The sequence below is a fragment of the Pseudochaenichthys georgianus genome, chromosome 21 (genome assembly GCF_902827115.2).
Source record: "Pseudochaenichthys georgianus chromosome 21, fPseGeo1.2, whole genome shotgun sequence".
NCBI classification, from domain to species: domain Eukaryota; kingdom Metazoa; phylum Chordata; class Actinopteri; order Perciformes; family Channichthyidae; genus Pseudochaenichthys; species Pseudochaenichthys georgianus.
Genome location: NC_047523.1, coordinates 22776132 through 22802963, shown reverse-complemented (window position 1 = coordinate 22802963; position 26832 = coordinate 22776132). Strand labels below are relative to the sequence as shown.

Here is a 26832-nt window from a genome sequence, read left to right as displayed (position 1 = left end):
CTTCCCCGAGTGGACCCCACCAGCCCAGAGACATCAAAAGCTTGTCTCCCCCTCTTTGCCCAGGCAGGCGGGTTTGATTCCAAGGCCAGGTACCCTCGGGGGGGGGGGGGGGGGGGAATCGGGATCCAGAGCAGCGTGGAAACACTCTGCACCTTATCTGGTGCTGAGAGTGTGGAAAAAGTAGTGGCCCATATAAGGCATTATGTCATTCTTGGCGGAATGCACAATTGTGGTAAAATGTATACGAGGCATTGTTAGGCCGCGTGAGGATGAAAGAGCGCTGTCTGGGAACGAGGCTGTAATCTGGAATAACCAACATTTCTTTTTCCATCTTCACAACTATTTTAAGAGAAGCTTCCTATTTTCCAGGAAACACCATAACGCCACTAATCAAAGCACAGAATACTGTATGACATGTATTTAAGTAGCCGATGCACTCTGTACCACTTATCTCCCTTCACTTGGGATTGTATTGCAGGCTTAACTATGGGTTCTTTAAATAACATTCCACGATTATCACATTTCCTGCGACTGTCATGCTTCAAACGAGTGGAACAAGGGACAGTTTTGATGTCGGCACAGCTCACAATGTGCTCTTCTGAACTGCTTTACTGTAACGCTTAGAACAGAGAGCCGCTTGTAGACTCTTTGTAAATAGTCACATACTGATACTTTGAAGTTAGTTCTTTTTGTCTAGTTGTGTTTAGTTTGTTGAGTTGTTGATGACTCACCAGTGGCAGGGCTGCACCCTTCACTCTGTTAAGGCCCTATTATGCTTTTTGGGGTTTTCCCTTTCCTGTACTGTGCTATATAGGTTTGAGTGTAGTGTTATGTTTACTTACCTGCACATAGTGACATCACTACATAACAATCATGCTTCTATTAGCAAGCGCTCCAACACATTGTACGCCATAGGCTAACGGGCGGGACATCTCTAAGCGGTTGACCATACTCAACAGAGCTGGCCAGCTAACCAATCAGAACAGACTGGGCTATGGTTTCAGACAGAGGGTGAACAAAGGTGCTGCAGCACAGGCAGTGTGAGAAAAATAAAGCACTTTTGAACATTAAAGCATGTAAACATGTCACATCAGAGGCACACACTTGAAACGTAGCATAATAGGGCCCCTTTAAGACAATTCAGCCAGCCGAGATAATGCTTCATGACCAAAAAGACACTCCAAAATTGCAATTCCCACACCTGCAAATGTACCACAACAGTTACACACAGCACTACGCTCTTGTCTCTGTTCAGTCGGTGTTGCAGGTAAATGTCTGGTGTTGTCCAGGGAGTGTGCTCCAACATTAGCATTGTAAATCTCCTTGAGGGTAGGTCAGTGGCTGGCATGCTTCTCTCTCTTAGGTACATCTGTCACTCAGCTCCCTCCCCCCCTCTCACCCACCTCTATCTCCCTGCAATGGCCAACATCTGCATTCTCAGCACTCTCGTTGTGCATAAAGAGACATGGCTCATTTGGAGGGAAGTGCTCGACTTCCTTTGAGACCGGCAGCTGCTCCTGTGTTCAAAGCTGTATCGCATTGTTGGGACAATCAATGCTGTGCTCATACGGTTCTGTCACTTTCACAACAGAAGTGCATCAGATGTTAAATCAGGGATCCAAATGAACACATATTCATGTTCCCAATGCTTTACATTATTATAAATTATTGAACACCTTTGCTTATTATCAAATGTGTCAGTTTGTTAGGTGGATGATAACAAAACAACAACTAATACACACTAATAATATTTCAAATATACAAGCCCTGGTTAAAAGAACAAACAATGTGTTTTTAGTGCAGATCTTATGATTTTGATTCTTCTTTCTCATGAACTGTTCTTGCTCTAACTTTAATAACAAATCCTGATGCAGCTTAAAAGTGTATCTTAATGGTTTCTATTCTCACAGTAACAAATAGCGTGCAGAGTCTTAACACAACTGTCTTCTCTCTGCCTGCAGCAGATCACCCAGATACAGAAGATATAGATTATAGATAGATTATATCTTTTAACATAAAAGAGCGGTCACGGTGCAGCCCAGCTGTACACACACTGAGGAAGAGATGGTGCACACTATATGATACTTTGAGCAGGAATCACTTGTTGCTCGTGCTGCTGAGGTGGAGTGACTGCTTTTCTATCGCTTGGCCTTTGTCGAAGAGAGCTCATCACAGAGCTCATCACGAGCACACTCATTAGAAAACACACACACACACACACACACACACACACACACACACACACACACACACACACACACACACACACACACACACACACACACACACACACACACACACACACACACACACACACGGACAGGCTCTGTGTGCAGGCTGCAGGCGCTCAGATAGTATGACTCACGCTGAGCTGCTCCAGGCCGTAGTGGAATTAAGCTGTTAAGTTAGATTAGGGTGTAATGGGATGTTATCCATGAGTGTTCACACATACTCAAGTCATCATTAAATGTAGGCAAGGGGCTGGACATACTAAAACACTTGGCAGAGTTTATAAGTTCAGGATGACAAATGAAAGACATGTAAAGACAACCGTATACACTTAATTCATCTTTAGCATGGTGTGTTCAGTTCAAGTATAATAAGGAGATAGGGCATGATGATATGAAGGGAAAAGCAGTCAGCAGTGATGGTGTCTACAGACTACACCGCTCTAGCCCCCTCTGTTGGACAGATGAAACAAAAGCCCACCATGAATTCCCTGAATGTGTGCACTCTGACGGGGGGTTCGATGAGATGCTATCGTTAACATGGTCAATCTGTTTGATGGAAGCGCTTTTTCCGCTGTTGTCGTGTTTGTGAGTGTATCCATTTATCACAGCAAACTGAACTGTGTCTGTTGATGTTGCTCAAGGGCAAAGGATGCAATATTCTGTGATTATGTTGAACATAGTTGTCTGTGTGTGTGTGCGTGCGCGCGTGCGTGTTAGCAGTTGTGGTTTATGTGCCACTGAGTAATAGACTCATTAGAACAGGAGCTCTGCACATGTGCTCCAGCTGGACTGTCTGTCTCCTCACGGTTCCTCCTCCCTCGTTAATGTTCTGCTTACTGTGTGTGTGTGTGTGTGTGTGTGTGTGTTTGGTTGGTGGGTGTGTGTAATTGTGAGTCAGTATACGTTTTTTTATTTCTGAGTTTAAATGTGTGTTTGCCATTGATGTACATGTGTGACATATACTCTGTGTGTGTCTTTGAGTGTAAGTGTTTCAGTGTTTTTATGACTGCATGATAACTACTCTATAAATGTGTGTGTGGTGAGGGGGTGGATTCTAGATGAGACTCTCCCTCTCTTACACACACACACACACACACACACACACACACACACACACACACACACACACACACACACACACACACACACACACACACACACACACACACACACACACACACACACACACACACACACACACACACACACACACACACACACACACACACACACACACACACACACACACACACACACACACACACACACACACACAAAGGTGGTCCATTTTATATAAAATGATAATACATGTCTGAATAATTATGTATGTAAAGTACCACAATGTGGAGTGGTTACAAAACACAAAACTGTGTATGTCCCGCCATGTTTCTTCTTCTCCTGTGTGCCAGCCAGCACTGGTGTTGTTAACGAGCTGGGGCAGTGTTGAGCTGTTGTTAAAATGTAGAAGGCTTCAGTTTGGCCTTGAGAGCGCTATCACTGCTCCACTTCATTGCTTGAGAGGGCACAGTTCAGTCGGTTGTTTGGCGGAGAAAGTGAAAGTGCCACACCGCTGAATTATTGATGAGCAATCACATGCATACATGCGCCAGAAAGTGTGTAAGCACGTGTGAATGCTCACTTACACATCTCTGCATATGGGACCATGTGTACTAGTGATACGTTTTTAAGGGTTTTGTAACTTGGTTCTCAAGGATACCATGATACGATGGTGGAAGAAGGACCAGGAAGACATTTAAGAAGAGAAAATAATTGACTTTTTTTTATATGTTTATTAGGAAGCTTTACATATGTTACACTGCAGAGAGACCTGTGTAGGCGCAGATTTTTTATAAAGTTCTCGGTCTTAAAGGTTTGTGTGAAAAAAAGCAATTATTTTGATGGTTGATGTTTTGGTTTGAATCAAAAACTATACCACTATGTATCGTATGTAGTTACTTGCACGTGACTTGACTATATATTATTGGCAGGGTGGGTTTGTGATGCAGAGAGGAGGGGAGGTGGGAAGAGGAACAGATGGTGTTTGGTAGGAGGTGAGGCTTGTGGTCATCCTATCCAGAGCTGCATGAGATTTGATGAGAGAAATGTCTGTGTGTAATACAAAATGCAGTCGAGAGGAAATGCTGTTATCCAGTAATCCATATCACTGAGTAAAACCCTTGGAACTGCAATAGTTCTCAAACGATGAGTTGATTAATCATTTAAGTCTTGTTTAAATACAAGAATGCCAAACAGTTGCCGATTCCAGCTTTTAAAATTGGAGGATTTTTTTGAGGGAATTCAATGCCTTGGAGGTTTTACAACGCAAGCTATTGGAAAATATCAACTTGAAGACCTCAGGGAAATTGTGATATCATTCACAATTCTCTTACATTTTAAAGGGCTCTAAGAAAATAATGACAGAGCTCATTTGATTTTGAATCATCAATATTTATAGCTCTTACAGTTCTCGGATCTTTCGGAGCAACTCACGGCCCTCAATGTGCTTAATACGTTTATAAAAACATCTCAATTACATTTTATAATTCGACAAGGAGAATAACTCTTACCCAAACATGCATTCTCGACTTCGTTTGCGCCATAGATGTGTTTGAGCACATAGGTCCAACAGTGTGTGTCCCCCTGCTTGTTCTCTGTTGATCCTCTCTCACCTGGACAGCCATGTTTTGCTTTATTTAAAGAGCTGTGTGTATATTTGGAAGCACACATTTTCACATTAGCATCGTCGACAAGAAATAATGTGCCTACGGTATGTTGAAAAGGGCGAAGACAGACACACGCTTTCATGTAATCACACCCTGACGCTGGGCTCTCCTCCAGAACTCGGTCATGAATCACAGGCGAGGAACAAAGACTTTGCCGAATGGCTTGTTCGACTTGGAGCAGAGTTCGTTAGCCCTGTCCGCTGACATATAGTTATGGATACATAAACACACAGTTGGGGGCAATAGCCTGCATCTCCAACACCGCCCACTGTATCTATGGGGGCACGCTGTAATTGAATTGCCACGGTGCCCATGTGTAGACGCTGTTCTGTGTGTCCATGCAAAGACACCCAGCCCTCTCCCACCCCGCTATCACACATAGGTGTTTTTGTGTGTGTGTTTATGCAAGGAGCTTAATGGCTAAGCCTGTGTCAGGCCGGTGAAAACATGGTCATTCATATGGTAATAACCAGGCAAAGAAGGGGACAATAAATCTCAACATCCTGTGAAAGCGTACAGAGAAGTGCACAGAGCTGGGAGCTTCGTATGGGACACCATCCCACTCGTATCTCAAACACCGGGCCGCAGGGTTCCTCTTCGCTGAGGAAGATGCTGGAAGTGCTGGACGCCAAGTAGGTGGAAGCCATACTATTATAGCAGGCTTATGTTATTTTGTTAAACATAGATCGGTTTTATATGAAGGATTAATTCGTCTCGACAGACGTTTAGCAAACAAGTGTAGTTTTAATCGCTAAATTAATCAGAGTCTGAAAACACGAGTTTCCTGCCTGGGTTATTCAACAGCTCCCCTGAGGAATGTAAAACAGTCGGACTTCATGCAGCATGTTTGGCTGAGCACATTTAATAGCATCTGGACAAGGGTTAGGGTTAGGGTTGGATCAGGGTAGGTCAGTATGTGCTTCAGACTCCTTTTTGAAGTGCGACAAATTAGATTGTTGAGTTGGAGAGTATAGCTGTACTGCCTGAATGGAGGGCATTAGTCAGACTTTGTTTGACTGGATTTCTCTTACTTTTTGAAATAGCTCACATTGAAAACCATGGTTTCTGCCTCATGTCATTTTCCAGTGAGGTGAGAAGAAGCACCCGAGAAGCAGTTTATTGAATGAGGACACGTTGAATGGCGCTCCTGTCTTGGAATAAGCTGTTCATTAGCAGCCAGTCAGGCACCATACTTACTTGTTGTGCTGATCACTGCAGCTCTGCTTGCTCTGTAACTGCACCGTCAGGGCCAAATGACAGCAGCACACATGGTTTTTTCTGCAGCTCAAGAGAGATGTTCAGGCTGTCACCGGCAGCAGGGCTGATGAGCCAACAGTTAGGCTGGCACTCAGACTCTAAACATGTAAAATACATGAGTTGGTCCATTACAGTAGCTGGAGGCGCGCTATGCTTGTTGGCTGTGTTTCGTGGCAGAGTCTTTACTGCGAGGCTCCCACACCGGTCATGCCTGTCACACAGAGGTCTTGCTCCACCAATCACACATATTCTCTGCAGAGACACTCACAGAGGCGACATGAAAGGATTCACACAATGAGGCATTCTGACGTACCCAGTTTTATATAATGCAGTTCTCTCAGGCTGGTTGAATAGTGAAACAAATATGAATGTGAAAAAGGAATCGCACTCACTGAAAGGATGCTGTAGATCTGATGAGGTCAATGGTATAACCGCCATATTGTTTCCTACACTTGCTTTGTTCTTTATCATTGAGCCTTCTGTATAGAAACAGTGTATGATGTTTGATAGGACAGATCCTGACACTGCATGGCGTCCGTGTTGTGTGGGTGCATGTTCACACATCATGAAGCACATCGCTCAGTTTGGACTACAGCCAGGTCTCAATCTCTCTCACACACACACACACACACACACACACACACACACACACACACACACACACACACACACACACACACACACACACACACACACACACACACACACACACACACACACACACACACACACACACACACACACACACACACACACACACACACACACACACACACACATACACACACACACACACACTGTCCATCCAAGCAACTTTGGCAGCACAACTTTATGCATTTAAATATAATTTGAAACACAAAAAAGCAGGAAATCTCCATATTTGAGAGGCTGAAAGAGGCATTTTCTTCCATTATTGCATGCCATACTCATTTGACACAACCAATGACTACAATGCGTGAGGTTTCTATGTTAATGTGTGTCCATGTGTGCAATATCCTGATCCTTGGTCTGCTTTAGTATTCACTCTTGAATTCTTCTGCATCTGTCCCTTTATGAGAGCCGGTGAAATTGCACATTTTTGTGTGTGTTTTCTCTTCAAGTTAGTGCGACAGCATCAGTGTATATTTGTGAATGTTAATTACGGCCCCCTCTCGTCTGCTCCCCAAATCAGTGCACAGCTGTAGGGCCCCCCGAGTGAGGCAGCGCTGCATCCTACGTCTTATTATTCACGCTGTCTGTCTGCTCACCAGTCATACACAGCCTGGGGGATAGGGGAGTGTTTTGGGCTGTGTGTGTGTGCATATGCGATGAGGGGTTATGTATTAGCAAAGTGGTAATGGGGGGTTCATTCAGTCTCCTAAGTCGTTGGCAGTACTTAATTAAAAGCGATACGACAGTGTGATTGGAGCAGTTAATAAATGGATGGAGACTGAGAGACGCCCATGTGCTTTAGGATAGGAGGTGTGTGTGTGTGTGTGTGTGTGTGTGTGTGTGTGTGTGTGTGTGTGTGTGTGTGTGTGTGTGTGTGTGTGTGTGTGTGTGTGTGTGTGTGTGTGTGTGTGTGTGTGTGTGTGTGTGTGTGTGTGTGTGTGTGTGTGTGTGTGTGTGTGTGTGTGTGTGTGTGTGTGTGTGTGGTGTGTGTGTGTGTGTGTGTGTGTGTGGGTGGTGGTGAAAGGGGAGAGGAAGTCATTACCTTTTAATTATATCCTCCTTTTTTCCTTATCGTCCTTTTCCTCCTCTCCTTTCTTTCCTCGTCCCCCCCTTCTGTCTAATTTCTCCTAATGCCCCTTCCAGTCGCCCCCCCCCGTTTCATTTCTCCAGCTGGCTCTCAGTGTCAAGCTCCTTGTCATCTTCAATCAAGCCCTCTTTTCTGCAACACTTATCCCTTTTCCTCTCGTCCCTGACTGTCTTTAACCTTCCAGTAGATGTGTCAGAATGACTGGAGCTGTACAAAAGAATACATCTCTAGTCACATATTTGTCTTAGCCTTGAGGTTGCATGACATCTCGTGGCTTTCTGTAAAGTTAGTGTACTGCTGTGCTCAGCTGGGAGCTACAGTCAGTGTGACTGGAAATGGCCCAGGACTACTGTGTGAGAAACTTATGCCATGAGATGAAATGTAATAGATTGTTTCGTTCATTTACAGAAATTGGAGAAAAATCTTGACAAAACTTCAATATACAGCACGTACCAGTGCAAGACCAAACTACAGCCTCTAATATAGGGCCACATTAAGTGTATACGCCACGGTACATGAAGCAACCTATGAGTAAACATTTAAAAAAGTTTGATAAAATATAATCTCTAGCAATGCACCCATTAATGTCATTATTGCGTAATCTGCTGATAATTTTCCGGATTTAATAGTTTTGTCTATAAAAGAAAATAGAGAAAAATGCCCATTATAATTATTCAATAATAATGATCAATATATATAATATATATATTAGCATTACAACAATTCTGTTTTCTGGTTTGTTATATTCTGATGAATAGACTGAATATCTCTTGATTTGGGATTGACAAATAAGACTTGGGATGGACATTTTTTACTCTTATATTACATTTTTAATAGACCAAATGATTAAACGATTATCATTTTCTAAACTGCTCAATAAACCCGGCAAATTGTTTCAGCTTTAACTAAATGTTCAACATCGTATTGTGGACGTATTATTGGACTTCATTTCATTGTGAAGGGGTTATCCCTTTCCCCCCCCCCATTGAGTTTATTCAGGCCATTTACATTTTAACATGTGGGTTTAAGCCAAGATTCAGAAGGTGACTGACCCTGTAGTCCAAGGTGACATGTAGTTCATCTCACTCTTTAGAAACAGAGTAGATGATCCTTTGTGTGTGGGCGTTAGCTGGAGTCTTTGTGCAGGTCCATTACTGTGTATTCCAGCAGGCAATAATTAAACCTAATTATATGCAGCTATTCATTGAAATTAGCTGCCAAAGGGCAAATAGGTCTCTAATTTCTAAAATGAAATAGATGCAAACACCCAGACACTTGGGTGATAAGCCTGCTGGGTCTTCTGTAGTACTCTCATCTCCAACCAGTTTAAAACACAGGGCAGGTTTTTGCTCAACATCAAAAAGCTTCACAACGCAGTTTTGAAGTACATATTACAGTACATGTTGGAAGTCATGTCTGCTTCTCTATTTTTCAGTGGTGTTTGCCATGTTGTAGCATGCATTACATGTAATGCTGTGGTTGCCTGCATCAATGAAAAGCTTCTGCTTTACTGTGTGTGCGTGTGTGCGTGGGTGTGTGTGTGTGTGTGTGTGTGTGTGTGTGTGTGTGTGTGTGTGTGTGAGTGTGTGAGATTGGTATGTGGGATGGTAGGGGTCTGCTTTGACACCCTAATCCAGCAGCCTAGTTTGGCTTTGTGTGGAGACCGCTGGGAGGAGAGACGGATGGAAAGAGTGAGAAAGACAGAGAGCGAGAGAAGGGAGGGGGGGTGTCGGGGGCAGTCGATTGAAGAGAGGGGGGGGGTAGTCGGGAGCGCCGGGTTTGAGAGAGGGAGGGGAGTGATGGTAAGGAAAATGTGGGAGATGGGGTTCGTTCATTCTCCTGCTCTCACTATGAGAGGAAACAAAGGATGCTGAAGGGCCTGACTTATGACAGCAGGACTTCTTACAGTTTACCTGCTAGCTGTTAGCATGTTAGCTGTTCGCCTCCGCTGACCTAACAGCCTGTATTGAAGCTGCTGGCTTCTTGTTTTTCTTCTTCTCATTCAATCCGTCTGTGCATCTCTCTCTCTCTCTGCTGAAGACTCCTCACTGCTGACCTACTTGCTCCCCTGGCTTCTCTATGTGAGTTATACTGTCTGTCTGTGTGTCTTGAAACTATTTAATAGGGGTCTTATGAGGTATTGTACTGTACTTTTACTTTTTTCCCGCTGCTTGTTTTTTGTCTTATTGACAGACAAAAAAAGCCAGACATGTGGTTATATCCGTACTGTGGGATCTGTTCTTTCTCCATCTATCTTATCTGTCTCTCATTCATATCTATGCTCCTTTTTTCCCAGCATAACTGGTCACACAGTAACAGCAAAGAAAATGTGCCCATTTCCTATTGGCAGGGAAAGTCAGAGAAGTTATGGTCAAGTATGTCAATGCTCACCTGAAATAGTTCCTCTCTGATCTGATAAACTGTTCTCTGCAAATATGCAGTGGAAAAGATGAGATTTCAGCGGCTGTCTAGGGTAACGCTGGGCTTTGTATGTCAGAGAGCTAATGCTAAATGACAGCTGGCTACATCTGCTTTTGTTGCAGGCAAGCAGCACACGCCACTGGAGAGCAAATGCTTCCCTGTCTAAATATTTAGCCGTGGTTTGTGGCTGAAGGGCAAACGGCGTGGTTGCTGGTTTGGCAGTAGTGTTGGCACTTTGAGGGTCAGCTTGGCACAGGAGCTGACATTAAGGGTTGGGGGGGGGGTCCTCAATGGCTGGCTGTCACTTAGGAAGAGCGGAAGGCTGGATGTTATTTATTCGAAGATAAAAACACATTTTGGACTATTGAATAGCAGTTAATGTTATGAATGAAATTAGTGTTGCATTATGTGAGCACAGCATTTCTCAATATGATTATATATTATATTTACATTCAGAAAGGGATTTCTCGTCTCAGATTCTGTGATCATCTTTAAAAATTGAACCTGACATCATTCCATTTAGAGCCAGAACAATCATCAGAAAATCAACCAGCAACTACTTTATCAATGAATTCGCTGTCTAAGTATTTCTTTAGAACAATAATGGTCCAAATGTATTGTTGTCCCTTTCTTCAAATTGTTTTAATTTTGGGCTCGGAGATTACCAAGGACTGGCATGTTGTACTGTTTTCTGATGTTCTTTTGGAAAGACTGAACAATAATGAAAACAAGTGTTTTATAATTATATGATATATATAAGTAAATATAATGACAACCTTGTTCATGTAGAAATTACATTTGTGAGACCTATCTTAGTATAAGAATTTGAAGCAGTGCTGTTTATGATCCTTAGAAGAAGTTAGAGTGTCATCAAGCTTTAGTGTTGCTTAATGTGGGAGGGTCCGCACACACACACACTGACACACTTAAGGAGAAAGTTAAGAGCAATAGTTGACATACACCGTACGTCTGACTTTCTGCATCTAAAAGGAGAGATGTCTAAACCTTTTCCTGCTACGAATTCATTTGTCAGCGGCCTCATTAAGGTGAGTCTTAAGTAAAGCCAATCTCACCCTCTTCATTCAGAGCTCCATTATCTCTCCCTGATGTGTTTGTGCTGCTTGTGGAGGAATGTGCTGAGTTTCAGTACAAGAGCTTCGTCCAGGCACATGCAAGGTGATTCTCTAATGGGCCTCAGCTCCACTCAATAGCCATCAGTCAATTATAGTTAATATGACGCGGCAGAGGGCAGCGGGCGCTCGTGCTGTCACTGTTCTGACTGTCACAAGATTGACCGTCTCTTTTTCCAAATTGGATTGTGTGCAGGGTGAGAGGAATGTTGGTAACACGATTTAAAAGACGTGTCAGAAAAAGATAGTCTCTCGAAAACAAACTCTTGCCACTTAGAATGGATGGAACGAAATGTATACATAGACTCATGGCTCATTGGCTTTTCCTCTGCAAGAACTGCTGCAGGTATTTCAACAAAGGGGTCAAAAGATGAGTAGAATGCTTAGTATGCGTGGAGAGTGAGCCCTCCAGGGTGAGAGGAAGGTAAAGAGGTTAGAGTGCAGGGATAAAAGCCACAAAGGAGGTGGGTTTGGATGAAGGTGGAAAAGAAAAACAGTCTTTTAGTTCTGCCCCTTGAGATATTCTCTCACCATCATGACAGGAGAAAATCCTCCTCCCCCTCCCTCGTGTGCTGTGGTTCATCTCCCTCTTTTGACACATTCATTCCATCTCGTTTTATTTACTGGATCCCACCGCCCTCTCCCCCCCCCCAGGTGCTTGCTTGAAGACACCCTTTCCCTTTTTTCTTTACAGCTCAATTACATGGTAAAGCCTTTAGTCAGCGCAGGAGGGTGGAGGGGGTCGAATGAAGTGTTTCCCACTCAGCTGTAAATATTCTGTAAGCTACAGCTTGCGATTGTGCAATTTGACGTCACGCTAAGCTTCCCCCCATCCGGTTGCTCCATCACTCTCTTCTCTGCATCCCACGGCCCCCCCCTCTGTTATTCCCCAGGCGGCAGGCCACCTATTGACCTTTGGATCCTCCCATTTCTATCTCGTGGTAGCTCAATCGGAGAAGGGGAATGGAGCATCTTTCTGTGAATACGTAAAAACACACACAAATATACGTGCAGGCATATTGTTAAACACACTCAATCATGTGCACCCGCACAGTAAATATCCCGATGCTACGCCGCCTCAGACTTTTAGTTTTTTAAACGAGGGTCATTGTTTACTGTTGAATGCTTGAGTCCATTCCTCCATATTTAATGACGAAGCTGTTTGTTCCCAGATGAAAAGATTAGCTTCACTAAGACATAACTTGATGGATCAGTGTGTGCAAGGGGGCTGCTCGGCCACAGAGACCGCTGACCAGAATGTGGTGCCGCCGTGGAGAATAGCCCTCTATTGTGTGGTTGTCATACTGGTTGGCTGCTGTGGTGCGCACACACAGACATGCTGGCATGCACGCAGACATACTGATGTACACGCATACAGGCCGAGACACTTATCACCAGAAAGAGTCAGTGTCGTCGGGTCAGCGCGGCCTGTGGACAGCACTGTATTGTTGCTAGCCTCCATCTCTACTGGACATTTATCAGTGCAGGCATTCAGCTGTTCCTGGTGACTCAGGACCAGCGGGCAGCGCCAACACAACCTGCCCTCACACTAACGCACTGTTGTGTTCAAGAGATCAAAGATAACTGAAGAATATTTAGTCTGAGAAATGTTGGTAACAATTATTATTTGAGGGAGATAACTAAATGAAAGATCTAGGACAATAGCATGTGCTGTATGAAAGGGGACTTTATGAATTAATATAGGTTACATATGTCAATAAAGGGCAAGTAAAGTAAATGAGTGAGGGTTTAAATCAATGCGTAACCCTATCCACATAGCCCTATTGAACCTTTCACTTAACCTCCACTCTTATGACCCTCACTGAGAGCCTAGAGATGAATATAAAGCACACACTGACTTCATTGGCGTCCAGTGTTAACATCCTGTAGAAAATCTGACCAGTGAGATCTTGAGTTGACTTTTGTGAGCATTTCTGGCTTCCTGCCAAAACAAAGTCAAGTCAAGTGGCTGTTTGACTTTGACACTCCTTCCAGCTCCTCGGTTTGACTGGCATATTTTCCTCAAGACCCTTCCTTTTTTCTCCATCCATCTTTAGGGGTGTTGGAGCTTGTTTGAGAAAGGTCACATATGAGAGCATAGTTTATGTACATTCTCATAGTTGTGTGTTAGAGGTGCTGTCAGTCAGCCCTCTCTAAGTGAATCAATATGTCTATTGTCTGCCAAAGAGCGAGCCTCCATCCCATAAGCCTCAGCTTGGCTTTGTCTGATGTGCACAAACACAGTGACATCTCATACCCCAGATCAGCCAAAACACTCAGTTAGAGACCAGCTTTTCTGTCTCTTTAACATGATCCGTGCGGCCCGTGGATTTGTTTCAACACATTTTGACATTTGACATTTTGACTCATCATTTAGTGGTGATGAGTTCAGATGTTACACATTTTTGAAAATATATTTGTGTTGTTGAATAAAAGCAACAAAAGTAATTGCATTTTGGATTTAACAAAAATTGGCAACAATACAAGCCCTAAAGCAGCGCTGGGGTTTGGATTTGTGTCTGTTTCTTCCTGTCCATGTCTTTGTTACTTGAGGATAACCATGGTCAATCTTTCATCACAATCCTAACAACCCACATTAAGTAATAGCTCCTTGCTAGCTCTACACCACACCGTGCCAAGCCTATAGACATTTAGCACTTTAAGCTACAGTATATAACCTATTGCTGCAATCTGCAGAGCTTTATTTGACTTAATACCTTCACCCTATCTCTCTGTCTCTATGTGCCCTCATTTCTCCCTTACTTCATTTACTCTAGTTAGATTCCAGGCTGGGATAAGCTTGTACATTGAAGTTCCTTTCCAATAGGGCTATTAAAATAACATGCAGCTAGCTCTTATTTAACAGACTGCCTTTTAATTATGTGTGGGGAGACAACTGAGTGTGATTCAGTTCATGCTGACATCAGCAGAAGCCTTTTTGCTTCTGGTAAAAACACTGTGAGGGAAATTGTTCCAGGCGCACCAGACAAATGATATTTTAAATGCCTCTTGCCTTGTCGATGTTATCATACAAGCATTTAAAGGGGAAATTTGAACACTAACTAATCTAGCAATCACAATGTCACTTCCTGAGTTTGAGAGAAAGATAGTTTCCAGTGGGTGAGGGCTGGTCATCTGCTACCATAGCCCTCCTCTGGTGCCCCGTGGTGCCAGTGCAACCAGCCTGGCACTTGCGCGCGCACACACACACACACACACACACACACACACACACACACACACACACACACACACACACACACACACACACACACACACACACACACACACACACACACACACACACACACACACACACACACACACACACACACACACACACACACACACCCCACCAGGGCATGGCTGAGCTAATGACTCATCTCTCTTCCCCTCCTCTTCTCTCCCTGTCTATCTGTTCCTTTGTATTTCTCTGTCTGTACAGGGGACATCACTCAGAAGGGCTATGAGAAGAAAAGAGGCAAGCTGCTGGCCCCGTACATCCCACAGATACAAGGTAAGACACCGGCCTGCAGGACATTTACTGACCTGAACAGGTTTTCATCTTGTCTCTGGCTGCCTTTTAGCACAGCAGTTAGCATACTGTCCTTGCAAGAGCATACAGTACACGATGAGAACAAGTATACAAATATAGGAGCAGTTTAATTTACTCACAGCATCATTTAGTAAAATAAATACAATCCCAAAACAGTAAAGAACACTGATTCAGAAGTTGCATTTCCTTTTAACTTTAGAAAAGAAAGTATTTTTTGTATGAGAGGTAGCAGATGGAACATTACATGGTCATAACGTTTTGAGAAAGGATACTGTGAAGGCTTTTGACACATCTATACTTTATTCAGCTGGTTAGATAAGGTGTGTCTGCTGTTGTGTCCTTGATTCCTCGGGTCTGTTATCAATGCCATCGCCCCGCAGCAAGCATATATCATAGTGTAGGTCGGGGCCAAATGAAAATAGATGCTAATCATCCGAAGCTAGGAAGACCTACTGTAATGGGTTTGTAAATATTCGACGTCTCTGCAGTAATGATACATTTGGTCTCATTTACATTTTGAGTGTGTTTGTGTGCTGCTTTCATAACACTAAAGCTTAGCTCTAATTATTTAGAGGAATGTTTTCTTTGTTTAATCGTCAGCTCATGTGTATCTGTGCCTGCCATCCTGTGTTAGGCTATGGGTGTTTGAGAAGTGAGGTATTACATTTGGCGAACGGGAGGCGTAAAGTTTCCCAGATTGATGTCACTACTTATTATCTGTGCATGGCTTTTGAGTCTGAGGGGGCATACATTTATATTTCAACTCAGTGTATTTTTATCCCAAGTCAAGCAGTCAGTCCAAGGTGCCTCGGTCAGACTCTAAGGTCCAGGTGGTTTGCGGTGAATGAGCTTCATGCTTCTTTGTCCTTTGGTCAATGGCAGTCTTTGGTTTGGCCTGCTATCAGAACACCAGGCCTCAGTGGAAACCACAGTCTGTTGTGGGTCGCTCGCTCGAGGCTTTCCACTGGAGTTAGCAGGTCTGTTATTAAACTTTGTGGAGCTATGTACTTCATTTTCTGTCTTTCTCTTGCTCCCTTGTTAAAGTGGATTCACGTGTTTCCTTTGTGTTGTTTATTTTAAGATCCACTCTGGCTGGATGCTAACGCCTAGAGTTGATAGATATAGGGCAGAAATGGATGGGCTTTTGGAGGGAGTGATATTCTTCCAGCAGGATGAATGAATGTTTTGGGACTTGATGACACATCCATCCAGCACGGTGAATCAGTGGGTTAGGGGTTACCAGCTAAAGGGTTGAAATAGAACACCAATGGACTGAGCAGTGAGCACCATGCTAAATTCCACAAGCTGATTTACTGCCTTATATTTCACTGTTGTCACAGGACTACATGTGCCAAGTGCAATAAAGCATAGATGCACAGCCAGATTGTTAAGATTTATGAGAGCTGATGAATTTTCTTTGTCTATATTTTTAGTGTGTGGGCTTCACTGTGAGCTTTGAAGGTACATAATTGCTTTAGGTGTCAAACATACAGGAAAATCAACCATTTAGGAAAAGTTGCGTATGAATGTAAGTTTATAAGCATTAAAATGTAGCTCTGTGGAGGAATTTCTGCACCTCCGCAGTGAGAATACAGGTGTGTTGACATGACTTGAGTGATGGTTTTAAGACATCGAAGTTAAATCTTACGACGATGAGTCCCAGGTCGGCATTGAAACCAACCCATTCATTAATATGAAGCATGTGTAATTTCAATCAATTATTTACACAATAATCTGTGATGTAAATTGACAACTGTGTACAGCTCATTAGCCAGGCATATTTGCCATGTAGGAAGTAAGGCACGGCACACTGTCACACCGGTAATTGTTGGCATCAGACGAGTGCAACAAACTCATCAGGGTTCGCTCTGGACCAATAACAACATGTGCTGTGACGGAGCACGCCTCTGATTGGCTTAGAGCGGCATGTCTCTAACGTGTGTTCTTCCCAGCAACCGGGTCTGGTGTCTTGGCTTGTTTTTATAGACCTGTTTCCTCTGAAAGGCTGGAGTGTGACTGGGCTGTCAGAGCAATATCAGGGACCAGCATATATGAATGTGTCCATCCATGCTTAGGGAATTGTGTGTGTGTGTGTGTGTGTGTGTGTGTGTGTGTGTGTGTGTGTGTGTGTGTGTGTGTGTGTGTGTGTGTGTGTGTGTGTGTGTGTGTGTGTGTGTGTGTGTGTGTGTGTGTGTGTGTGTGTGTGTGTGTGTGTGTGTGTGTGTGTGTGTGTGTGTGTGTGTGTGTGTGTGTGTGTGTGTGTGTGTGTGTGTGTGTGTGTGTGTGTGTGTGTGTGTGTGTGTGTGTGTGTGTGTGTGTGTGTGTGTGTGTGTGTGTGTGTGTGTGTGTGTGTGTGTGTGTGTGTGTGTGTGTGTGTGTGTGTGTGTGTGTGTGTGTGTGTGTGTGTGTGTGTGTGTGTGCGTGGTGTGTGTGCTGGCCTAGCATTACTATCCTTATGGGGACCTAAATCTGTTTACACAGTCACGTGTGGGGACTCGCCTCCCTTATGGGGACAAATTGGAGGTCCCCATGAGGGGAATCATTCATTTTAGGGTGAAGACTTGGTTATGGTTAGTGTAAGGGTTTGGGTTAGGGTTAGGCATGTGTTAGTTATGGTTAGGGTTAGGATAAGTCTCCAGGAAATGCATGTAAGTCAATGTAATGTCCCCTGAAGTGATGTATACATGGTGTGTGTGTGTGTGTCACCATGCACTATGCGTCCTCAAATGACCTCCAGGCTTTAATAAAGCTGGTGTCATATTTCAAACTTTTGTTATTGAATAGTTTAGTTGATGCATGTGTAAATGTTTTGCAGCATTTTCCCTGTGTGTGCTGCTGCTGTCTGAGAGTTGCTGACAGTGTGGAGCTCACTGATCCCCTCTAAGCTGCCGCTGAAAAGCCGGGCGAGCTGATGGGTGGCAGGCTGGCCGGGTGTGTGACCGGGCAGTCAGATCGGTGTGGATCCAACACGCTAAATGTGTGATGACGCTGTCCTCAAAAGGCTGTTTTCCAATTGGTATACATGCAAAGGCAGCCACTCTGCCACTTGATTAACAGCGTTTGCAATATCACAACAACTTCAAAGCTGTTAATTTTGCGCAAAACGTATAGATTTATGTTATTCCCCAATGGCACTTTAGTTTATCTCCAGCCAGCCTCCACAAAGGATGTTGATTGTTTTCATTTGAACATAATCAACGAACTGTTAGTTTAACAAGGTCTGTATTCATTTCAGTCGGATAACATTTAGAATGTCTTTTAACAATAAATCAACCCTTTTATAATGTTTTGTATGTATTTACAAAAACTGTCAATCCCCTTGCCACTGATAGGCAGCTTTGATTGCTGGCTTGGTTGTGTTCAGTTGCTGTGTTTGCCTGAAGATTTTCAGTGGTTAATGTCCATATTTTAGAATCCAGTTAGCGGGTTTCATTGGAATAACTGGATTAAAAAAAACTCTTTAGCATGAACTTGAGTTTATGATGTATTGTGTTAGTGCTTGTCCCTTCCACCGGGGTTTTAGTACTCTTCTCACACAACAATGTATTTCTTCATATGATGTTCTGCTGCTTTGACATATATCTGCAAGTATGAAACATGCAGTGTTTACGTAAAAGCCATGAGACTTCAATCATAAGCTGCACAATCCCCCGGCACTAGTCGGTATTGTTTGTCGAGCTACAGTACTACAGAAGCATCCTTTCAAAGTGTATTCTCCTCATTGTCCCACTGTCGGGAAAATATACTATATAAAGCTGTCGGATGTATTGCAGAGTTATAGTACAGATGCTGTTCCTTTGAATGCTTCCTGTTCCATTGTGTGTCAAGTTGTCCCTCATCTCTGCCTAGAATAACTGCAAAGGCCTTTCATTACTCTATCTGGAAATACAAACACCTTCTGGGAGCTGCATTTCTTTAGTCAGATAATATTGCCTTTTCACTGTATGTGTGCATGTAGACATTTTATTATGCATAACATACATTAAATGTCCCCTATTATACTCTTTTTCATCAATATATTATAGTTCTCAGTTATATACAAAACATGTCTCTGTGCTTGGCTCCAAACACCAAACAGATCATTGTAGCATCCCATAAACCCCTCTGTTTCAGCCCTGTTTCAAAAGTGCTGATTCTCTTACTTTGACTTGATGAAAATAAGGAGCCACCCCCCCCACGCCCCTCTGAGAGATATTTGGTTAAAAAGAACTCAATGGTGCTCTAGGAGGACGTTCAGGTGATTTTTTAATAGTCGCTGAATTAATTGGATATAAAGTTAATCTGGATCAAACTTGTGATGTTCCGTAAAATAAGATGAATCTTGTTCTGTCATACTTTGATTTATTAGAAATATGGATACTTCCTTCCTTCTTCAAATACATGAGAGGAAGAAGAAGTGAACCAATAGAAGAATACTACAAATAGAGCCCTTGGCACGACCTTCCTCCAGACGGTTTCCCCTCTGATGTTAACCACTAGTTACCTAATAAGACTCAAATGAGAGTTGCGTAAGCAGAAGATGAATCACAGCCTGTGTCACGCTGAGCAGAGCGGTTTGACATCTTTGAGGGTTTGATCATTTTAGAACGCTCTAGTTAGAAGATGTTGTCTGTTTGACATTCATGGTGCTTACTCACCTCCTTTCTGGTACGCCTGTGCAAATTGCATATGCTTTCCTTGGACAGCTTTAAGGCAGTTGGAAAGCTGCAAGAGAGGCTGGATTAATTTAAGTGAAGACTTTCTCAACTCCAAGCTACTGTATTTGAAGAAAGCAGCCTAAGAAGGGATTACCATTAAGCTTGTGGATACTTGATCTAGTCAAGCAATATGCAGAATGGTGCTCTACGTCCAAGGCACATTCAGAGTGTCTAGCTCGAATGAATGATAGTGGTTTTTCTGCTAGTCAGCATTAGAAGAAGGTATAACTTTAGATGTTGTCCTGTAATAAACTCTCCTCTCCCTCCACAGGTGTAGATCCTTCTCTGCAAATTGAAAACAGGATCCAGGCCTCTTCCCAAGCTGTTCTGTCAGGTTCTAAACACCACAAGTCCCGGGCGGCCAACACCCGGGATGAACGCTTCAGATCCGGTAAACATGTTTCCATACTGACTGACCATTTTGAATGCCTGGCGCTCCTCTTGTAACTGAATGTATGTGTTCTTTTAGATTTGCACACAGAAGCCGTCCAAGCAGCTTTGGCAAAGTACAAGGAGAGGAAGATGCCAATGCCCTCCAAGAGACGATCTGTGTTAGTTCAGTCTTCTGTTGAGGCATGCACCCCGCCAGGTGAGACCTCGGCTCCTGTAAACCCTCTGTTGTTCCCCAAAGGCAAGGTGTTTCCTGTTCACACACAGCCTAGGCTAATGCTCACACTGGCTTGTTTACAAGTTCTGACCTGAGCATTGAAGGCTAAACTGCTGACACGGTTGTTCCCAGTGGTGGAAGATGATGTCGCGAGGCTGGAAATAAATATGCATTTTGATGAATGTGTCTATTCTTTGTGACTATAAAGGGCTCAGTTCTCACTGCTGTGTTTCCAGGCAGAGCTTCCCACATGAGTTGCATAATGGATGCATAATCAGATTTTTAACATAGTCTCAAAATGTCGAACCTTTCTCCTGCTTTTATAGCTATTTGTGTTGTGGGTCAGTTCATTTTAAGGTCATTTGACTGCGTTCTTTTCTTTTCTTGTTGCAATGTTCAAGGCCTCTCAAAGCTCTCTTTTTGGAAAAGAAAGTATTTTATCTTCAATCTTCAATCAGTCAGTAAGCTCTCTGTGCAAGATGTGATGACAGACAACTTGCCAGTCTCTCTGCGGTGGCTTCATCATTGGTGTATAAGAGTTAATTGGTGGGGGGGCCTTCGAGCCTCATGTCTTGGGTAAAGAGAGGGGACACAGCGGTGGAGCGAGTAAACAGATTAAGAGCTCAGACATTGGGGTTTAAACAGGAGAAGGAGGGGGTCTCTGAGTGGTTGTTTTCAGTCACACCGAGTCACCTAAAGGAGAAGGTACATAGGTTTGACTAACAGACCACCATTACTGACGTACTGTACATAAAACAAATCTGGTGCTCTTCTGGGTTTTTAATGGCAGCAACAGGTTAGCACACTGGAAAGGTTGCGTTACTTAGAAATTAGTATAACAAAGTATTTTAGCAATGCTAGCAGCATTTTTTCTCTAAGGAATATTATGTTGGTTTGTCAGAGGGTTGGCCAATCCACTACCTTATTTTGGATTAAAATATCACAACAACTTTTGCATTTGCGCTGAGATTTGGAATAGACATTCATGGTCTCCAGGGGATAATGAAGTCTACTGTCTTTGTTTAATCTTTAATAAGCAACCAATAGAAATGGTTACAGTGGCATCCAGTCATGCCGATCTTTAATTGGAAATGCATCTTTCTGTGGTCTCCTGACTTCTCCTGTAGCTCCACTTTGATGTTTACATTTACAATGCACACTACATAGATGAAGCATCGATTGAACCTGGACTGGCACAAGTGTGTAGGATGTAATGTATGCGTCAGTGTAGAGACCTTTTGGGACCAACCATTATGAAGTTGCTTCAGCCAATAGGATTGGATTGATTCTTTTATAGATGAGTCAGGGAAAACAACCTCAAGAATTTGACTGCTGGGTTGAAGCTTCATTCGATTTAGTATTCTATCTTTATTGGACCTGACTTTATTGCCTAAACAAAATAGTGAGCAAGCGTAATTGAAATGTATCTCTGCTTAGGTTTTCTCTTTTTCTTATATTCTTCCTTACCTCCTAATCCCCCTTCAATGCCCGACCTTATCTCTGACTCACTCTTTACTATCTATTCTTGTTTTTGTCGTAGTTTTCTGTGACTAATACCTCTTCACTGTTTCAGTTTCCTTTCAATTCTTTCCACCTCTCTATTTCTGCTTTGCTTTTCTTCTCTGACCCTCTCTTTCCCTCTCCCTCTGTGTAACTGTGTCAAGGTTACTGAGATTCTGAGACTGATTGGAGAGAGGCAGAGGAATAACAAACAGAATCATAAATGTGAGATAACCCCCGTGGGTTCGCTGGATGTAGATACATTACATTCCAGCTTGTTATAATCAAACCTGCTCCAGCCTTGCTCTGAAAGCCTCTGCAAGGGCACAAGTAAGCCTGAAAAATAGTTTCTCATTCATTGAATGTACTTGTCCACCACATACTGAGTGATGAGAAGACAGATCAAGATGAAAAAGTCTCATTAGTTTGGAGAACATCAAGAGACGTGATCATAAACAGGCTTGATCTCTCTTTTTCAGAAAATCTATTTCTCATCCTGTGGACTTGGGATATGTTTTCCACATTAGTTAGGCGTTGTTCTGTAAAGTGTATGCACATGTGCTAGGACTTGTATAATATGTGGACATTACTGAGTTTTATACATTATATGGGTCATGGTTGATGAGTAATGGGGTCAAATTAGAACTTTCTTGGTGAAAACATATGTTTATTTTATCACATGGTTGATGTCTAAGCCTGTTCAGCCCTTTCATTGAACTCACTTCAAAGAATAGTAATCTCAAACTGCTCATGTGTAACTTCAGTAACGATGTAGAAAATACGAGATTTCTGGGAGCTTTGTAGATGACGTGGATTGTGTTCATTTTGAATGATCCTTACCTTGCTTTGAAGTCGTTCCTGTTTCAGGCTATTTGTGCCTAAACCAACTGCTCAGCTGCCTCAAGGGACAGACAGTAAAATCATCAGTGACTGAGTTTGAGTGCAAGCCATAATAACTTAAACATACACTACATTAGCAAAGTCTTAATACAATATCATATAGGAAAATTGGTCATGCTATTTCAGTTGATGTTTGGTGTGCAAAAACACCTTCAAGCAGGAATACCTGTACCTGTTTGATAATATGTAAGTAAAATGTTTTGTATTAAACATCCATATTTTGAGGGCTGTTTTTAACATTCCTAAGATTAATATGAATGTGTATCTTATAAAGAGACCTTTGTTAGTCGAATACCTGTGATTAAGTTACGTAAGCCTACTGTCAGTGTGCACAAACTCACCTCTTGTTATTGACATTCTCCTGTCTAGAAATACAAAACATTCTGGTCTGTTGTTGAAGGCTATCACAATTTATCATTTATAATCAGGGCCGTCCCTCCCTACAGGCCGATCATGCAGACTGCATGGGGCCTCAACTTGCGGAGGGGGCCTCATCTTGCTTAGGGAGCCTCAACTGAGCCGAAAATGCGGTGCACCTATGCGCTTATGCGGCGCAATTAGTGTGGCTCCACTAGCACCAGAGGGCCTCATCATATAACTTTGCGTGGGGCCTCATGTTGGCCAGGGACGGCCCTGTTTATAATACACATACTGTATACATTGCAAAGGGCAATGTTATGTTGTGTGTTTTTGAGGCTACTTTTAGAGGCAAACAAATATCCAATACATACAATACCAGTGAAGACATGACCCATTAAACAACATATCATGTCCGAGTTTTACAACGTCCATTTCCATTTCAAACATCTGGCCATCCTACTAGCTTATATGTACTCTCTCCAGTATGTATAAGTATAATAATGTATCATCAGCATATCATCTAAATCCTGCGGCTCCATATCTCTGTCCACTGTTGTGACGCTGCCCTGTCTGTACCTGTCAAACACAGACACCTCCTCGGCGTCAGAAGACGAGGGTTCGCTGCGCCGGCAGGGACGTCTGGCCACCTCCACGCCCTACCAGGGCCACGGCCACCCAGCCGTGGAGCACTGGTTTAACCGTGTCATCCAGGGTTCGTCCACCTCATCCTCCGCGTCATCCACCTCATCACATCCGGGAGGGAGATCCGTCAACACCACCAACACCACTGCCCACGCAGCCCTCAACGCCAACGCCGCAGCTACCGCACTGGCCGACCTCATGGCACACACCCAGCTAGGTCAGTGACACACACACAGTCTCACACAACATCACCTTACGGCTGCTCGATCTGTTTGTTCTTGTCCCCTTTAATTGACGCAGCCCTCATCCCAGGTTGTTGTAGTAAGCAGAAGGTGTTGTAGAAATGGAATAAAAAGTGGTCTCAGGCAACAAAACAACATTTGAGGTTTTTTTCAAATATTGTTTTATTCTTATATCATTCTCAATTTTAATTGTAGAAGGATACGTATTGATTCAGTTTTAATTGCCTGTTCAGGGTAGAATACAATTCCTATACAGTCCTTCAGCAAGCCTGCAGAATCCCCTGCTTACTCGTATGGTTTTGAATCCCTCCGTCTAAATAAATGAATGAATCTGAGTCGGCAAGCAGATTTTTTTTCACTTTTTCCATTGTCTGGCTTTTTTGCTGATATAAGCATAAGTTGAGCCAGCCAATCAGAATTGATGTCTTGTCAAAGGTGACATCTTAACTTGTATTGTGTTGCTCAGACAGCTATTTATATAACTGTAGCTCCATCGCAGGCAGACAGCGCTGTCTTACACATCTGCTACTTCCAATGCCTTATCTCCATATAGAAGCATAAACGCACTTGAGGCAAGACAAAGAAAACATGCGGCAGAGTTTTATTTAACATCTCTCTAATTAGTCGTCTCCCTCTGCCATCTCACTGTCATCCAGTCATGTGAAAGGGCACACAGCCACTTCCATACAAGTATCTAGCTAATGAGACTCACTGGATTCATCTCCATACGCCTCTCAAACAGCAGCAAAGTGAAATGGTGTCTTGCTCGTGTATGTGTGTGTTGATGTGTGTGTGCTGGCAGACGATACTATTAGGATGGAGCTGTCAGATTTCTGTCCAGCCTGTCCCCCCCTCAAGGTTGCTGTCATAAAGTAGAAGCAGTGACTGGTGCTGAATGTGGCTGTAAATAAATCTCCTCTATTATCCTGTCCCCTGACCCCTCAAACTCTGTCTGTCATTCATTTCAGCTAAAAACAATGACTAGTAGGCCATCATCACACGCTTTGAAATCATTCAATTGTGTTGTGTTAATATATATAGTCAATGTAGTACACATAAAAGGCATTACATTCTTCAAAGGAAACCTCAGCCCGTACATCACCATTTTCTTTTTTTGTCTGGGTCCAACAACACTGCTACCATAGCCCTTCAGTGTGAACACGTTTACTTTATAAACCCGCTTTTCTTTTGCCAATGTAGCATTTTCAAGTGTTTATGATTTCTATAAGAGTCACTCATTTGGTTTGAATAAGTTACAAGGTAAATTATGTAATTAATGGAAATCATTGTGAGGCAAACTTTTTATAGTTTACCACTAACGGCAACAAATGAAAGCCTTAGCCTATTAATCAAACTAAATGGGCATCTTGTTGCCATGGATACATTCCTTACTGAGGGTAATGCATCTGCTGATTAGAAGCCATTTTTTCATTAGCATGGCATAAGTGAAATTCTTGTTAAAGGTCTTCTGCAGGTAAAGACTACTTTGAGAAGACATTAAGCCTCCTTATCAAATCCCCACGTTTTTGGATCAGTTTATTTGCTCCTAAAGCAGATTTCTATATATTAGAGCTAGGCCTGGAGTTTGCCCTTTTAACCCCCGACGCCCCACTCATCACAGATAACCACTCAGCGCCCCCCGATGTGACGGGGCTGTTGGAGCGCTCCTCGCTTCATGCAGAGCGGCCTCAGGTGGCCTCGGTGCGGGGCATTTCCCGGGGCAACAACCACCACATCAGCGTCATGGAGACCGCAGATGGTGAGTTTCTGACTCACACAAACACACAGAGAAACACACAGAAACACACACAGAAACGCACTCATGTTCCTTTCTCCCCTGCTGTCTTCCCCTCTGTCTTCCTCTTAGTCAGTCTGCCTATCAGACTGGCACAAGCTGCTGACTGACCCTCTTGTGTTGCCATGGTAACACTGCACCTCTCCAACCCCTTCCAAAAAGAAAATATGTCTTCTACCTAATGCCTAATATGTCATAGACACTACCAAAACACAATTGACAATGATTTACACAAGAATTGTTTCACTTGAGTCCTAAAAGTGTCAGGTCTAAGAGTCTTTTTTTGTTATTTGTTAATCAGTGCATAACATGAACAGCTTATCATAACATTTCTTATTCATAATTCTCTCACAGCAAACTCTTATCCACAAAATATATTGCCAGCTGTTTCAGAAGCTGTACAGATGTGTAACCAGTGAAATCACTGAGGATGTGTCATAACTAGTTATTTTCTCTCAGTATTAATTCAACTTTTGTCATTCATCAGTTATATAGTATGTTTGAATAGTGATTTGCATAGCGTTAATTGTCCTCAGAGAGTTACCATGGAGGACAATCCCTTCGAGAAGTCATTAAAAGCAGCTCCAATGTGTCCCTGCTCTCTCCATCTCCATTCGTTCAACATCAGAGCTGAAATGCTGCTTTGAATTAATAGCCAATGTATAAAATAAGCCAGCAGTCTGAAAACTGGAACATTAACTTCCTGCCATCCATCTTCTCCTGTCATTAAGAATGTGTGCGTTGGCTGCGTTTTCAGTGCAAAGAAATGCTGAACCATCCCACCCTGCTGACATAAAGGGGAAGAGAGTGTTTAAAGATGTGTCGTTGGTATCCCTTCTGTTTGGCTGTGCGGTTTTCAAGATGTTTCAAACCCACGTTGCTTATGCAAGTTTTCACACATCATACGAATAAATAAATCGTATTTGTTGTTCTGGTGCAACAACAACAATCTTTGTCTTGGCGTCTTATAAGCCTGCTCTCACTTGCGTCTGGCAGTTGGTAGATTTCTCTATCGCACACTCACACACAAAGT

General features: G+C 43.0%; 1 protein-coding gene across 7 annotated transcripts in view; it reads left to right on the top strand.

The window, feature by feature from the left end:
- dip2a (disco-interacting protein 2 homolog A) overlaps positions 1 to 26832 on the top strand; it is an 87503-nt gene that overhangs the window by 33625 nt on the left and 27046 nt on the right. For all 7 annotated transcript variants that reach the window (XM_034110715.2, XM_034110714.2, XM_034110713.2 and 4 more), the window contains exons 2-6: positions 14946 to 15017; positions 20025 to 20144; positions 20223 to 20342; positions 23710 to 23979; positions 25626 to 25763. In XM_034110715.2, the coding sequence (XP_033966606.1) occupies positions 14946 to 15017; positions 20025 to 20144; positions 20223 to 20342; positions 23710 to 23979; positions 25626 to 25763 (720 nt within the window). The remainder of the gene's footprint in view (positions 1 to 14945; positions 15018 to 20024; positions 20145 to 20222; positions 20343 to 23709; positions 23980 to 25625; positions 25764 to 26832) is intronic.